Below are 16,232 nucleotides of genomic sequence, written 5' to 3' on the forward strand. Positions count from 1 at the left end.
GTTACCTGTTGATCCTGGAGACATGGACGAGGGCCCCGGAGAAGGATTCATAGTGCTTGTAGGTTGGGGAAGCTGATGACCCATGGAGATGTATCTACTAAGCAGCTGATCTAAATTGCTTGAACCAGCGTCTTCTAGCTGATCAAAATGAGGAGAAAAAAAACAAACAAAAGAAAAATACAATGTTAATATTGTTTGTTTCAAATGTAAGCATTTCTGTAACATTTTGACATCTAATGCTCAATAGTACAAGAAATACATAGAAGGAAAACGCTACTTACCCAGTATGCATCTGTTCTTGGCATGTAGAGCTGTACAGTCACATGCTGTGCATAGCCCCGCCATCTAGTGTGTGGTCCGGGTGTTTGCACTTTGTTTTTGTTCGAAGAAGTATTCTCCAGTCACGAGGTAGGTGACTCCTTTCGGTGATAGTGCTCAGGGGCATCAACTCCATTGTTAGATTGTTTGCCGCAGAGGGTGATAACTGAGTTAGTACGAGTAGTAAGAGATGTCCATTTATGTATGCATCAAATTAAGGTGCAACTGCAACAGGTATAGGTACCTGTTGAGGCGGGTGAGCACATGTGACTCTACATCTCTACATTCCAAGAACAGATGCATACTGGGTAAGTAGCATTTTCCGTTGAGGCATGTGAGCTGTAGATCACATGCTGTGCATAGACTAAAACGCAGTTATCTCCCAAAGAGGTGGCTAACCTGTAGCTGTTGCAGTGGTCTGAAATAGTGTATGTAAAAATGCTTGGCCCACACTAGCTTGGTGTCTTGCTAACACATCTACAGAATAGTGTTTTGTAAATCTGTGAGGTGTAGACCATGTTGCAGCTTTGCAGATATCATCTGTTAGGTTTCCTAGAAATGCCATTGAAGCCCCTAGTTTGCGAGTGGAATGTGCTTTAGGGGAATTGTTAAAGTTGTTTTTGCTTTTGCAAAGCATATCTGAATGCATTTTACTATCCACCTTGCAATGCCTGACTGATATTGGATTGCCTTTATTTGGTGTAGCAACAGCAACAAATAGTTGTTTTGTGGAAAGGTTTTGTCCTTTCTATATAGTAAAGAATAGCTCTTTTCACATCTAAAGTATGTAAAGCACGTTCTGCCACAGAATTTGGTTGAGAGAAGAACACAGGCAACTCAACGGATTGATTGATATGAAAGGCAGAAATTACTTTTGGTAGAAAAGCAGGGTTGGTCCGCAGAACCACTTTGTTTTGATGTATTTGTAAGAATGGTTCCTCTATGGTTAGTGCGCCTGAAGCTGACCACTCTCCTCAGAGATGTGATCGCTACGAGGAAAGAGGAGAGTGGTTGGCCTGACGGCTAAGGCGCTCGACCTCGGACCTGGGGATCTGGGTTCGAGTCTCGGTAACGACGCCAAAACCCCCCTGTGATTCTGGGCAAATCACTTAATCTCCCTGTGCCTAAAAAAATGAAAGTGTGTCCTCATGTAACGTAACTGGTGCTATGTAAAGCGCTCTGATAACTGATTTGGTTCGGTTCTAGTTCGAGCTATATAAAACTCCGAAGAAAAAAAAAAAAAGCTACCTTCCAAGTAAGGAATTGTATTTCACATTTATGCAGTGGTTCAAAGGGTGGACCCATTAGCCTGGTGAGGACAATGTTGAGATTCCACACTGTAGCAGGTGGAGGTCTTGGAGAAATGATTCTTTTAAGTCCCTCCATAAATGCTTTGATGACAGGCTCTCTAAAAAGAGACAGATATTGTCTGTTATGTGTGTATGCAGCTATTGCAGCAAGATGAAACGCATGGAAGAGTACGCTAAATTGGAACGCTGCAGATGTAGTACATAGCAAATGATGTTTTGAACTGAAGCATCCAGTGGATCTATTTGATTGTTATTGCAGTATCACAAATCCTTCCACTCTGCTGCATAACATGCTCTTGTGGTACGACGTCTAGCCTCTTTAATAATATTTTTACAGTCTGCCGGACGATGAAGGTAGCCAAATTCTAAGATTTCGGGTGCCAGATCGCAAGGTTGAGATGATTGGGATCTGGAGGTCTTATTTCTCCATGGCTCTGAATGAGCATATTGGGAGTGAGGTGTAGTTTTTGGTGAGGAACTACTTCGAGCTCCAACATGGTTGTCGAGCCATGTGGGAGAAACTAGGATTAATGTCAGGGACACCTGTCTGAGCTTCTGGACCACTAATGGAATGAGTGGGGGAGGCGGAAAAGCGTAGGCAAATATCCATGACCAATTCATCCACAGTGCATTGCCCTTGGACAATGGGTGTGGATGACTGGATGTGAAGTTTGGGCATTTTGCGTTTAGGTTTGTGGCGAACAGATCTATGTCTGGAAAGCCCCAAATTTTAAGAATGGGAGGAGAACTTGAGGGTGGAGTTCCCATTTGTGGATCTGTTGTCTGACGACTGAGCAGTTCTGCAATTTGTTTGTTTACTCCTGGAAGATGTTCTACCAGGAGAAATATTCTGTGATGTATGGCCCATCTCCAGATGGTCTGTGACAGCTGGAGAGACTGTGTCCCCACCCTTGTTTTTGTATGTAGTATATTGCGGTCATGTTGTCTGTACGGATCACGACAGCTTTGCCTACTAGATGAACCTGAAACGCTTTGTGTGCTAGAAAATTGCTAGCAGCTCTAGATGATTTATGTGGAGCAGCTTATCCTGCAGGCTCCACATGCCCTGAATTGTATGTGTTTGGAGATGAGCTCCCCAACCAGTCAGCAATGCGTCTGCTGTTAGCACCATCTATAGAACTGGGTCAATGAAGGGCTGCCCTTTTGAAAGGTTTTGTGTATTCCACCACTGCAGAGAGCAACGGGTGCAGCCGTCCACCAACACTAGATCCGATAACCGACCCTGAGCCTTGTGACTTACTAAGCACTCTTGAAGGGGATGCATGTGAAGTCTTGCGTAATGACTGTTAATATGCAAGACACCATCATCCCTAGTAACTGCATGAACACCCGAGCTCGTAATGAGTGATGAGGCTGCAGAGTAGAGTCTGCATGCTGCAGATTCTGGCCGGATTGGGGTAAGCCAAAGCCCTTTGTGTATCTATTGTGGCTCCCAGATACACTAGCTGGCTGGATGGCTGTAGATAAGACTTGGACAGGTTTACTGTGAATCCAAGCTTGTGGGGCAACTGCACTGTCCTGTGAGTGTGACAGAGACAGCTTTTTTGCGAGCTCGCTTTTATGAGCCAGTCGTCCAGATATGGGAAGACGTAAATGTGTTGTCTTCGAAGGTGAGCTGAGACTACTGCACTTGGCGAAAACGCTGGGTGCGGTTGTTACTTCAAATGGGAGTACCTTGAACTGATAATGCTGTTTTGCTACTACGAACCTTAGGTATTTGCGATGGGCAGGATGTATTGGGATATGGAAATAGGCATCCTTTACGTCCAGAGTGAACAGGAAGTCGCCTTGTTGAAGGAGTGGAAGAACTTGTTGTAGAGTGACCATGTGAAAGTAGTCTGAATGTATAGATTGAGTTCTCCGAGGTCCAGTATAGGCCTGAGAAATCCGTCCTTCTTGGGAATTAAGAAGTATAGGGAGTATTCTCTGGCTCCTTGATGTTTCAATGGGACTGGCTCTATAGCTCCTTTTTCTAAGAGATTGAATCTCTTTTTTTTTTTTTTTTTTAGAATGGTGAGAAGTTTCTGTGACATTGCATGTGATCTTGGAAGAATGCTTGGGGGAGCGTCTAAGTTCCAGGCAGTAACCATATTGGATAATTCGTAGAACCCATTTGTCTGAGGTGATGGTGTTCCAGACAGGGAGAAATTGAGAGACGTCCCCCGACAGGGGTGGAATGATCGGAGGGCAGCGTCACTGCTTGTTATTAACGGGGGAAGTGCAGGTGAAGTTGCTTCTTCCCTTACCATTGTTTCCTCTAAAACGTCCTCTAAAATATCCTCTTGCTGAGGGCGATTGATAATGTTGCCCTAGTAAGAGGAGGAGGGATTTTCAGTGGTAACAGTTTTGGAACCATACCTGTAAAAGGAGCGGCGAAAAGAACTTCTACTAGCTGGTAATTGTAAAGCCCCCATAGACTTTGCGACCTCAGTGTCTTTTTTCATTTTCTCCAGCGAGGTGTCCAAAAATGTTGGCCAAAATAGGTGTTCCTTGTCAAAAGGTTGATTAAGAATGGTGGCCTGTATCTCAGGTTTGAAAACCAGATATTCTTAACCATGCGTGTCTGCATAGCAAGACGCTTGTGTTTACTGCACGTGCTGCTGCGTCTGCTGCATCTAATGCACATTTGATGGAGGTATTGGTAATGAGTTTTAATTCTTGTATGAGATCATTTGCCTTCGCTTTATGCTCATAAGGCAGATATTGGATATGTTTTTCCATCTCTTCATAATGAGCTCAATCACATCTGGCTAGCAAAGCCGGAGCGTTGGCAATGCGCTAGTGATTAGCTGCCTGAGAAGCTACGCTTTACCAGAGGCATCAATTAACTTGGACTCTTTATCAGGAGGAGGGGCCTCACCGGTTTGTGTATTTGCTCTTTTACAAGCATTAGAGACCACCAAAGAGTCCAAGGGCAGTTGACCTTTGATGTAAACACGGTCAGTAGGTGCTGGTTTATATTTTTTCACAACCCTTGGTGTGATTATTCTTGTCCTGACAGGGTCTTTGAAAACCTCATCTGTAGGCTTAAGTATCCCCTTAAGCATGGGTAAAGTGCGTGTGATTTTTTGAGTGGAGCTTAATGTCTCGAATAAGAAGTCCTCCTCTAAAGTTTCTTTATGTAATTCCACCCCATGATAGTGAGCAGCCCTATGAAGAGGCTCAATATAGCCTATATTGTCATCAGGAGGTGATGGCCTTGAGGGATAAATATTAGGGTCTGTGTCTTTATGTGGATCAGCATCTTGTGGCCTGTTGCCATCCCATCCCCCCTCATCCTGTGGTCAGGCGATAGTGGTGGATTAGTGGGGGTAATAAGTAGGTGAGGATTAGTAGGTGAAGGTGGAGGAATATCAGGTGGTGATGGGTTTGTACCCATATTCCTTTTCTTTAGAGTTATACGATGCTCATCCTGTTGTGCCAATTTCCCTTTTTCAGGTAATTTGGCATGGATATGTCCAGTCTCTGGGTTTATAACCAGTTCTTTTCGTCTCGCATCAGGAGGTGGAACATCGGACCTAAAATCTTCTGTTGCAGTCTTTTTCTCTTTAGTTGTAGGTTTCGGCTCCTAACTCTTCAGCACCGAAGATTTAGGCATGGACAAAGATGGAGGATGGACATGCTTGGTTTTCGGCGCCAAAGATTTCAGTTCGGTGCTGGTAGGGGGACGACTCGGTCCCTAGCCGAAAGGCTTTTCTTTGTATTTCGGTGCCGGGCCCGCGAAGGGGTGATTGAAACTCTCTCGGTGCACTCTCTCGGTGCAGACTTTGGCCCGCAGGCAGAGGAAGGACCAGAGCCTTTTTAGGTTTTGGTTGTTGCTGTATTTGCGGTATCTTGACCCGGTGTAACTTCCTCCTCTTCTTCCATGTCGGAGTCGGCTTCGGACACGTTCTTCTTCCTCGCCTCCTTGAGCGTGTTCTTGGTCGTAATCTTCTCCGGAGATGTCCAGTACGGAGCCGCTTTGTTGTTGCATTTCGTGGCGTCGAGTCAGACGGTCAAAGAGCGTCATGTTCGATCCAAACGATTGGTACCAGTCACAGTCTTTCTCGTTGTGTTCCAGGGACAAGCAGAGATTGCACACTTCGTGCAGCCCGGTGAGCGGAAACTTGGCGCAACACCAGGAACAGAGCTTGAATGGAGTCCTGTTCCATCGACTGCTAGCGAGTGCAGCGAAGTAGGCCATACGGCCCTCCACGAGTTTTCAGACTGAAAATTCTTGGTTCGAAACAATACGCGGAGAATAGGGATCGAGAAACAATACTGTAGAGGGTAGTGGATTGCGTGTCGAAGGGAACCAGAGAAACAGTGCCGAACCGGAGAGCAGCAATTCGAACCCGAATCCGATGGCGGAAAAAAACAATCTAACAATGGAGTTGATGCCCATGCACACTATCACAGAAAGGAGGAGTCACCTACCTCGTGACTGGAAAAGATTTATTCGAATAAAAACAAAGTGCAAACATCCAGACCCAACACTAGATGGTAGGAGTATGCAAAGCATGTGATCTACAGCTCACGTACCTCAAACATAATATTCCCTCATTTGGGTTGGAGTCGCCATGTCTCTAAGATAATTAGGGAGGCACAGGGTACACTCCTGGTAATGCTCCTCAACCTATGGTTGGGAGATGGTATTAGACTTACGTTTTGACCGCTGGGTTCTTGGAGCTTTCCTGGACGTAGACGGAGGAGACTCCTCACCAGAATAACTCCTCAACGGGTGCTTAGACTTCGGTGAAGATTGACAATGGTGCATTGTTTCAGAAAAGCGTGCCGCCCGGAGTTTCATATGGCGCTCTTTCAATGCCTTTGGCCGAAGACGCTAGCAGGAACCGCAGTCCTCTGAGTCGTAATGTTCTCCGAGGCACCACATACAGACAGATTGCAGATCCGTGATAGACATTTGTCTAACACAAGTTCGGCAGGGTTTAAACCCTGACGAAATCACTTGAAAAAGCACACTGTTCTCTCGACAAGACGCTGAGATGGGACTGAAAAAACAGCCCTTAACCAATCAGGATCCGTGGTCCATGCATGGAAAGAAGGATCTGATGTCGGCGTGAGGATTATAAGGCCTCTGTTTAGGTCGTATCTAATGGGGACATCGATAAGGAGTAGCAACGCCCTCTGCCGGAACACAGACGCGCTATGGGAAGTAAGTATTCTGTGGCTAGATGTCTCTACCAAATATAGTTACTTTAGGGCATTCGTTAAAGTAACTTGAGATTGCTTTTTCTTTTTTAATGTTTCTGAGGGGCTGCTGCACTCTCTGCAGCTCCCCCACAACATTAAAACAAATGTTGGTGGTGCCTCTCCCTCTTCTAGAAGAGACACCAGCGAGGAAATATGCAAATCTAAAAAGTGCTCCTAGCCAGGAGCAGTGAATAATAATTAAGCAAGATCTGGCCGCATATTTATTCACTTTTTCTTTTTGCTTTACTTCTGTGTGTGTTCCTGTCGCCCCCAATACAGCTACGGATGTCAGTGCTGAGAGGTATCGACTATGAATGGAGAAGTGCTTGACAGAGCTGCACAACACCACCTACAGATGTGTGAGAGAATAGCTAAGAAAATTCTCTTGATCCAGCTTGGTGCCAAAGTGAGGAATCTGGAAGTAACAATCAAAATGTCCGTGTCCGCATCGAATTAGGCAAGTGAGAAGGTACACAAAAACATTTTCCAAGTCGCTTGTGCTGCTTTTTAATGGCTACATATTTATTGCAACTTGTTTTACTGAGGTGAACTCTCACAATATATTGCTAAATGAAGGGCAGACAACTGTGCCCCTAATGTATGTGTTATCTGATAAGCCTTCCTCTTTAGACATTTTAGTTCCTTCACTGAATTTCCTTTACAATGGGTAAGCTTTTCAAGCAGATTTACTATACAGACAGGCTTCTTATTAAGAGTCAGTTCCTCCACTCCTACTGCTTCCCCTCTAAAGGCATTTCATGAGCAAAACTAATCTATATGATAACACAGTACTCTGTGAAGCCTGGCTCATACAGGTGGCTCCGGCCACTTGACAGCAACATAAAGCAAAAGGATCAAGGGGGAGGGGGGAACTATACGAGCATTGTTAAAGGCAACACTTTTTAGCATAGATATGCGCAAAGCTTATGCTCCATAAAACTACGGGTGCTGGCAATAACAGTTTGTCTGGCAGCACTAAAGAGTTGGCAGAAGGATCTGAAAAATGAGTAACTTCTTCTGTAGCATTCATTTTCCAGAGGCTTTCTGCATCAGCCTCCTCCAGTGATACATGGCCACTGTCAGCTGATTTCAAATTAATAGTCCCTCATACAATCCAATGCAAGGAGAGGACACCTAAACGGGCAAGAGAAAAACAGTGAAACTAAAATACTCGAGTGGGTTTAAGCAATTGAAATGAAGTACTACATAGCAAGGCCACAGCTAAAAGTCCTGAAGCAAAAAACAGCAATGTCTGAAGGAGTGACCCAAAGCTTGCTAAAGTAAGAACAGAACACCATATGTTCCAAATTAATCTTACAAGTGCTATTCACGTCCAGTAAAAAAAATGTAAAGTAAGAAGCTGAAATAACAAATGAACTTCACCGGCAAACAAGGGGGGAAAACCTAAACAAAGTGAATAGGTCATAAAGGAGATAGCATTTCATATAGAACCAAATAAAGTTGAATGATGGAAGGAAACATACAGAACATGATAATTCCACACCTTAGGAGCAAGAAGGTCAAAGAGTTGAACCATTAAGTGCATATGGATGGGAGGGTCAGGAGATTAGACGGAATTTGATTGCAGGGAATACCGTGCTGTAGGAAAGTATGAAGATGTAAGCAGAGGTAGACCAGGGACTTTTAAAGGCCATACATATGAAGGTAAACTGAAGATAAAACTAGAGAGGAACACAAAAGAGACGGAAGAGGTGAGGAAGACTCTGGCAGTGTGCAGGGGTTTGGGAGATAAACAGAAGCCAAATGAAAAAGAGGAGCAAGGGAGTAAGCAGGAAGATAATATGTTAAGTAGAAGAGTTAGGGCCTGAAATGTCAGAGTACATCTTGTAAAAAGTGAGACTTAATAGGGAAAAGATTAGTAACCTTAGGTGGAAAAAAACTAACAAATCAAAGATTACATTAAATTTAAGAGAGTGAGGAGAGCAAGGTGTGACAGAGGGAGAAAAAAAAAATCAAAGAGCAAGGATAGTGAGGGAGGACAGCAGGAAAGAAAAGCATTTCATTTTTTGATGGTTTGGAATGTAATGGATAAGGACTTCCAGGAATGCATTTTGAAAAGACAGTAGGCAATGGAACCAGGAATGATAAGTGCTTAAACGGAAAAAGGTGAAAATATCTGAAGCATACGCATCACAATGGTAGGAAAGATTAAAAAAGCTATTATCTCCTAATGATAGAACCCCATAGATAAGATGAATAAGAATTTGACCAAGATCCAAGGAAAATATTATCAAATAAGTGAACCAGGAAAGCTATGTCTGAAATGCCAAGAGACAAAAAAAAATGGACAGCAAGATGTAGTGGTCCACTGTGTAGAAGGCAGAAGCAAAATCATCGAAAATATGTAGAGTGGATAGTATGGAGCAACTAGATTAAGTTATGAAGGATTTTAATTAGCAAGAAGCACATTTTCCGTTGTGGGCTGGGCAGAAGCCAGACCGAGCAGGAGAGAACAAGGAGGTAAGGTTCACGTGGGCCCAGGTGCAAAAAAGGAAAATGGGCCCCTCTGCCCCCCATGAAGAGCAGAAACAACAAAAAAAGCCAAAAGTAGGGTGCAGTAGGCTTCCCTGGTGCCACCGCTGCTGCTAAAGCACTGCCACATAACCAAGAAAAGAAAACACAAAGAATGATACACGGCTGATGAGAAATTGAAAACACCTTTTAGCTTCTTAGATTAAAAAAAAACATGCATAAGTACATAAAATATTCATCCATACTGATTGAGGAGTGAAATATCCATCTAAGGGTTAAGCATCAGTAATCCATGAGCTTTCCATTTTCTTTCTTTCAGGAGAATGTGATTTTCTTATGTAAACTCACACGTTTAGCACCTCGACTTTGAACAGGGTTGATTTCCCTCTGGCAGGCTACATTTGTAGAGCTACAGTCCTCTTTTGTTTCATAAGCAGGTATGTTAAGTTCAGACATTCAAAGAACAACTTTGATCGAGCGTCTTAGTACAAAATAAAATTCTTTATTTCAACTCAGCCTAAGTTATTTTATCTTTTCGCCATGAACCTCATCTGTTTCCTCTGTAATATCAACAAGTCAATGCATTGCAAACTTCTTTCTCAGGGGCAAATATTAAAACAAAAAAATGTGCAAAATTGGAAATTTTGTGAACAATGTTTATGCTTTTGTTTTTGAGAGGGAGAAAAAGAATGTGCCTGCCCTCACTGCTGAGGCTTTATATTGTAGTTGACAAGATTTTAATATTATATGAAGTGAGATTTAGCTGAGGAAATTTGAGAATGTTCAGTTTGAGAAATCTAAAAATAAATAGCCAATGGGGAGGTTCAACAAGTGTGTGCTGTTATATGAACCGGGTGAAACTAAGGGGATGCCCCAAACTCTACTGCAACCCAAAATTATTTTCATCATGCTAAAGAAAAGCTTTTTTTAAAGCGTAGGGATAGGTCTCTACCTGATGAATTCAAATAAACCCTACCCTAACCAAACTTTCACATACAAACTAGAGGAAAAACAACTAAAACCACTGAAAAAGAAAATATTACAATGGAGCAGATGGAACATTCAAGTCCCTTTCTACATAACATGAGGTAATCCATACTGGGACACTGATGGGTTGGGAATCTGTACTGATGTCAATGCACATATGTCTACATTTTATAACCGTTAAGGTTAAAGAAGATCAAGAAACCAGTGGGGTAGTGACTGCTTTAAAAGTGTAATCAGTCATCTAATAATTTCTATTACAGTCTCTAGATAGAATCCCAAAACGAACAACAGAAAGTAGGGAGAGGACGATAGTATTTTGTTTCTGTATCAAAATCCACCCAATTGCCAAAACATCCACAGCATTCCATTAAAAACCTCTGCAAGGATGAAAAAACTAATGCCCGCTTCATAAACAAAATATTCTTTGCTTCACCGAAAAATGTAGTGGGTTGCTTTTTTGGCTATGAGGAGTTAAAATAAACTACAGCACACTACTGCAAAATACACAGGATATAAAGCACTCTTAATTAAGACAACAGGACACCTGAAACACACTTGAAACACTGTGTCAGGCAGAAGGAAAATTCTCTGACCTACTAACCTGTATGGGTGGGATGTCTGGCAGAGAAGGAAGGTTCTCTGGATTTGTTACTGATGGAATCAGTTCTATAGCTGTAACAGATGGGCTGGTTGGACCACGGTTCGCATTTGCCATGGTTGCTGTAGTTGGGCTAGTTGGATTTATAGTGTTGTTGTGGACTGATACAACTGGAAAAGGCCCTGCGTGACCTGGGTTAGAATGCTGTGGGAAGAGAAAAAAAATAAGGCACCAATGTTATATATATATATATTTATGTTCGGTACCACCAACTAACACTTAATCCATGTAAATTGTTAAAAATTGTTTAAGAGGGTTTGAAAAGTGAGCATTCATATTACAGATGTATAATGAAAGCCTATATATGTGTGTGATTTTGCAATGTTAACTTGTAGGACAGTATGAGTGATCAAGGATTTATAAGGGTTTTGTAAAACAGAACCATAACAAAAATTTAAATGTGGTCATCAAATTACACAGCTTACGTCTGAAGAGGGGGTGGAAGGTCTGAAATACTTACTTTTTTTATTTACCTTAGTTAGACTGATGAATACATGTGCAGCTACACCTTCCTATGGACAGAAACTACGTTGTTTGGTCTCCACTCTGGCTATAAATAGGGCAAAGCATGATTTTGTAAGGGTAAAGGGTTTCTGCACAGATAAAGCTATGTCTTTCAAGACACCTCACCTCAGACACGCTGCTGTTATCTAAATTTAGCAGACATTTCGAGGCACAAAGATGGGGGTGGAAAGGTATAATGAATATGCTACTTACCAGTATGCATCTGTTCTTGGCATGTAGGGCTGCTGACATTCATATCTATAGCATAGATCGCAGCCTAGTGTTGGGTCCGGATGATTGCACATTGTTGTCCTGGAAGAGTCTTCGAAGTATCACGAGATAGGTGGCTCCTCCCCTGGACTACAGTGTGCATGGGCATCGACTCCATCCCCAGATTGTTTTTAGCCATTGTGGCAAAGATGGAGTGTAATAGTGTAAGCGATGGCCATGCTAAGAGTAAGTGTTAAAAAGTCTGCAGCCGCTACAGGCGCCGGGGAGGAGGGCGGGCGATATGAATGTCAGCAGCCCTACATGCCAAGGACAGATGCATACTGGTAAGTAGCATATTCAGTTCGAGACATGTGGGCTGCTGAATTCACATCTATAGCATTGAATACATAGCAGTCCCTCCATTAACGGCGGCCGCCTGTGCCAGCTGCAGAAGTCTGAAAAAGTGTTTTTAGAACAGCCTGCCCTACAGCTGCCTGCTGCTTGGAGTGCACATCTACACAGTAATGTTTAGTAAATGTGTGTGGTGTAGACCATGTGGCTGCTCTACAAATATCTTCCAAAGGGATATTACCAAGGAAAGCCATAGAGGCCCCCAACTTTCGGGTGGAGTGGCTCTTGGAGGGACCGTCAAAGTGCGCTTAGCCTTGTGATAGCAAATTTGAATGCACTTAACGATCCACCTGGCTATACCTGCTTTGGAAATGGGGTTGCCTTTGTGCTGGGCTGAGAAGGCAACAAAGAGTTGTTGTGTTTTCCTAAAGTCTTTGGTCCTATCGATGTAGTACATCAAGGCTCGTTTGACATAAAGGGTGTGGAGCATTCTTTCGGCAACTGTTTCTGGGTTTTGAAAGAAGGCGGGCAGTTCAATGGTCTGATTGACATGGAACTGCGAAACCACTTTAGGAAGAAATTTGGGGTTAGTGCGCAGCACCACCCTGTTGGAGTGAATTTGAATGAATGGCTCTTGTACAGTGAGCGCCTGTAGCTCACTAGCACGTCGCAGAGACGTAATGGCAATGAGAAAAGCCACTTTCCATGTTAAAAACTGAATCTCACATGAATGTAGAGGCTCAAAAGGTGGGCCAATCAACCTGGTGAGGACCACATTGAGGTTCCATACAGGAGCTGGCGGGGTCCTGGGAGGGATGACCCGCTTCAGGCCTTCTAGGAAGGCTTTAATGGCAGGCACTCTGAAAACGGAGAGATGCTGCCTGTTCTGGAGATAAGCCGCTATGGCGGATAAGTGTATCCTGATGGAAGCATATGCTAGATTGCATCTGTAAAGATGTAACAAATAGCAGATGATGTTGGGAGTGGATGCATCTAGCGGGTTGATGTTGTGTTTAGCACAGTAAATGACAAACCGCTTCCATTTTGCTGCATAGCAAGCTCTGGTAGTGGGCTTCCTTGCCTCTTGTATGATATCCATGCATTCAGGAGGCAAGTTAAGGTAGCCAAACTAAGACTTCAGGAGCCAGATCGCCAGGTTGAGCTGTTGCGGATCTGGATGCTGAATGTCGCCATGGCTCTGCGTCAAAAGCCTGGGCGTGAGGTGTAGCCTTTGATGCCGTACCATGGAGAGTTCTAGAAACGTGGTGTACCATGGCTGGCGTGCCCACGTTGGAGCAACCAGGATGAGTGTCATCGAGTGTTGCATTAGCTTTCGTGCCACCAGCGGTATGAGAGGTGCTGGGGGAAAAGCGTACGCAAATCTGCCTGACCAGTTCATCCATATCGCATTGCCTTGCGACTGTGGGTGAGGGAACCTGGCGGCAAAGCTTTGGCATTTTGCGTTTTCCCTTGTGGCGAACAGGTCTATCTGTGGATGACCCCACTGCTGGAAGTACGGGCGGAGTACTGATGGATGTATCTCCCACTCGTGCATTTGGTGGCTGTACCTGCTGAGCAGGTCCGCCATTTGATTGTCTGTGCCTGGAAGGTGTTCCGCCATGAGGAAGATGTTCCTCTGAATGGCCCACTTCCACATGCTCTGAGCCAGATGAGACAACTGTGGAGAGTGTGTACCTCCCTGCTTCTGGATGTAGTACATGGCCATCATGTTGTCCGTCCGGATCAACACGACCTTGTTGCACAGATGTACTTTGAATGCTTTCAGTGCCATGAAGATTGCCATCAGTTCTAGGTAGTTGATGTGCATCTTCTTTTGCTGTATTGTCCATAGTCCCTGCACTGTGTAGTGGAGTACATGAGCTCCCCATCCCTGGAAAGACGCGTCCGCCGTCAGGATGATCTGTGGGACAGGCTCTTGGAACGGTCGGCCCTTGCAAAGGTTGTGTGGATTCCACCAATGCAGAGAGTTGTATGCCCGACCGGTGACCCACACTAGGTCTTTCAACTGCCCCTGAGCCTGATTCCACTGATGTGCCAAGTATTCCTGGAGCGGACGCATATGTAACCTCGCGTGCAGGACTATGAAAATGCAGGAGGCCATCATGCCTATCAACTGCATAAACACTCTCGCAGGAAGCGAGTGTTGCGGTCTGAACTGTTGGATTAGCGACTGGTTTCATTGATTGTATAGCAGTACCCACTCTCAGCGGCGACCACCCCCATCTGTTGCAGTAGTTTGAAATAATGTTTTGAGAACAGCCTGGCCCACATTAGCTTGTTGTTTGGTTTGCACATCCACACAATAGTGTTTTGGGAATGTGTGCGGTGTAGACCATGTAGCTGCTCTGCAGTTGTCATCTAGGGGAATGGTCCCTAAAAATGCCATTGAAGCCCCTATTTTTCTTGTAGAATGGGCTTCAGGAGGAACAGATAACGTACGTTTAGCTTTGTGGTAACAAATCTGTATGCATTTGACAATCCATCTAGCTATACCAGATTTTGAAATGGGATTACCCTTGTGCGGTGAAAAAGTTGTTTTGTCTTACGAAAGGGTTGTGTTCTCTCGATTTAGTATAGCAATGCTCTTTTGACATCTAGGGTATGAAGAGCTTTCTGCTACTGTCCGTGGCTGCGAGAAGAAAACGGGCAGTTCCACAGATTGAGGTGGAAGGGAGAAATGGCTTTGGGCAGGAATTTTGGATTAGTACGTATTATTAAGATGCATTTGCAAAAAGGGTGCTTGAATTGTTAGTGCTTGTAGTTCACTAACTCTTCGCAGAGAAGTAATAGCTACTAAGAACGCAACCTTCCATGTTAAAAATTGTATTTCACATTTATGTAATGGTTCGAAGGGAGGTCCCATTAGCCGTGTGAGAACAACGTTTAAATTCCACACAGGTGAAGGTGGCACTCTGGGAGGAATTATTCTCTTAAGACCTTCCATAAAGGCTTTAATAGCAGGCGCTCTGAATAGAGATAGACGCTGTCTGTTTTGCAGATATGCTGCTATTCCAGCAAGAAGCAGTCTAATAGACGTGTAGGCTAAGTTACATCTTTGGAGGTGCAGTAAGTATCCTATGATGTGTTGAATAGACACGTCTAAGGGGTTAATATTATTGTTGTGACAATATATTACAAAGCGTTTCCAATTGGCAGCATAGCATGCTCTAGTGGAAGGGCGTCTAGCTTCTTTTATGACATTCATGCAGTCTGGAGGAAGGTTCAGTTATCCAAAATCGAAGACCTCAGGAGCTAGGTTGAGCTAAGCTGGGTCCGGGTGCCTGATCTCTCCATGGTTCTGTGTTAAAAGGTGTGGAGAAGGGTATAATTTTTGGTGCGGTACCACAGACAGTTGTAGCAGTGTTGTGTACCACGGCGGTCTGGCCCACGTTGGAGCAACTAGGATGAGGGTTAGAGAATGCTGCTGTAGTTTGCGTACTACTAGTGGCATGAATGGTAGAGGTGGAAAAGCGTACGCAAATCTGTTTGACCAGTTCATCCATATCGCATTGCCTTTGGACAGTGGGTGTGGATATCTGGCGGCGAAGCTTTGGCATTTGGCGTTTTGGTGAGTGGAAAAGAGGTCTATCTGAGGTTGTCCTCACATCTGAAAGAATGGTTGAAGAACTTGCATATGATGTTCCCACTCGTGGGTCTGTTGTGTCTGATGACTTAACAGATCTGCTATGGTGTTTTGTACCGCTGGAACATATTGGGCTAGAAGGAATATGTTTTGAGGTATAGCCCAGCGCCATATGTCCTGAACTAGTAGAGAAAGTTGCAGGGAGTGTTCCGCCCTGTTTCTGAATGTAGTACATGGCAGTCATGTTGTCCGTGCGGACTAACACAGCTTTGTTTGATACTTGTTGGAAAGCTTTCAGTGCTAGGAATATAGCTAGTAACTCCAGGTGACTGATATGGAGTAACTTTTGTTGTGGTGTCCACCTGTCTTGCATGGTGTGTTGCAGCAGGTGGGTCCCCCAGCCGGAGAGCGATGCGTCCTCTGTCAAGATTATCTGAGGAACTGTCGCACCTTGGAAAGGTTTTTGGTGTTCCACCACTGCTGAGAGCGATGAGTCCGACAGTCTACCAACGCTAGGTCTGTTAATTGACCTTGAGCCTGGTTCCATTGATGTGATAGGCACTCTTGTAGAGGACGCATTTGA

At 44.1% G+C, this 16,232-nt stretch overlaps 1 protein-coding gene across 3 annotated transcripts in view; it reads right to left on the minus strand.

Annotated features, from left to right (window-relative positions):
- The window catches only part of TRIM33 (tripartite motif containing 33), a 505,710-nt gene that overhangs the window by 223,088 nt on the left and 266,390 nt on the right, over positions 1-16,232 (minus strand). For 2 of the 3 annotated variants that reach the window (XM_078644393.1, XM_078644392.1), the window contains exons 11-12: positions 10,924-11,124; positions 6-138 (exon numbers count right to left, since the gene is read on the minus strand). In XM_078644393.1, the coding sequence (XP_078500519.1) occupies positions 6-138; positions 10,924-11,124 (334 nt within the window). The remainder of the gene's footprint in view (positions 1-5; positions 139-10,923; positions 11,125-16,232) is intronic. The other variant, XM_078644394.1, reaches the window with a different exon arrangement.

Source organism: Lissotriton helveticus, chromosome 5_1 (genome assembly GCF_964261635.1).
Source record: "Lissotriton helveticus chromosome 5_1, aLisHel1.1, whole genome shotgun sequence".
NCBI lineage: Eukaryota > Metazoa > Chordata > Amphibia > Caudata > Salamandridae > Lissotriton > Lissotriton helveticus.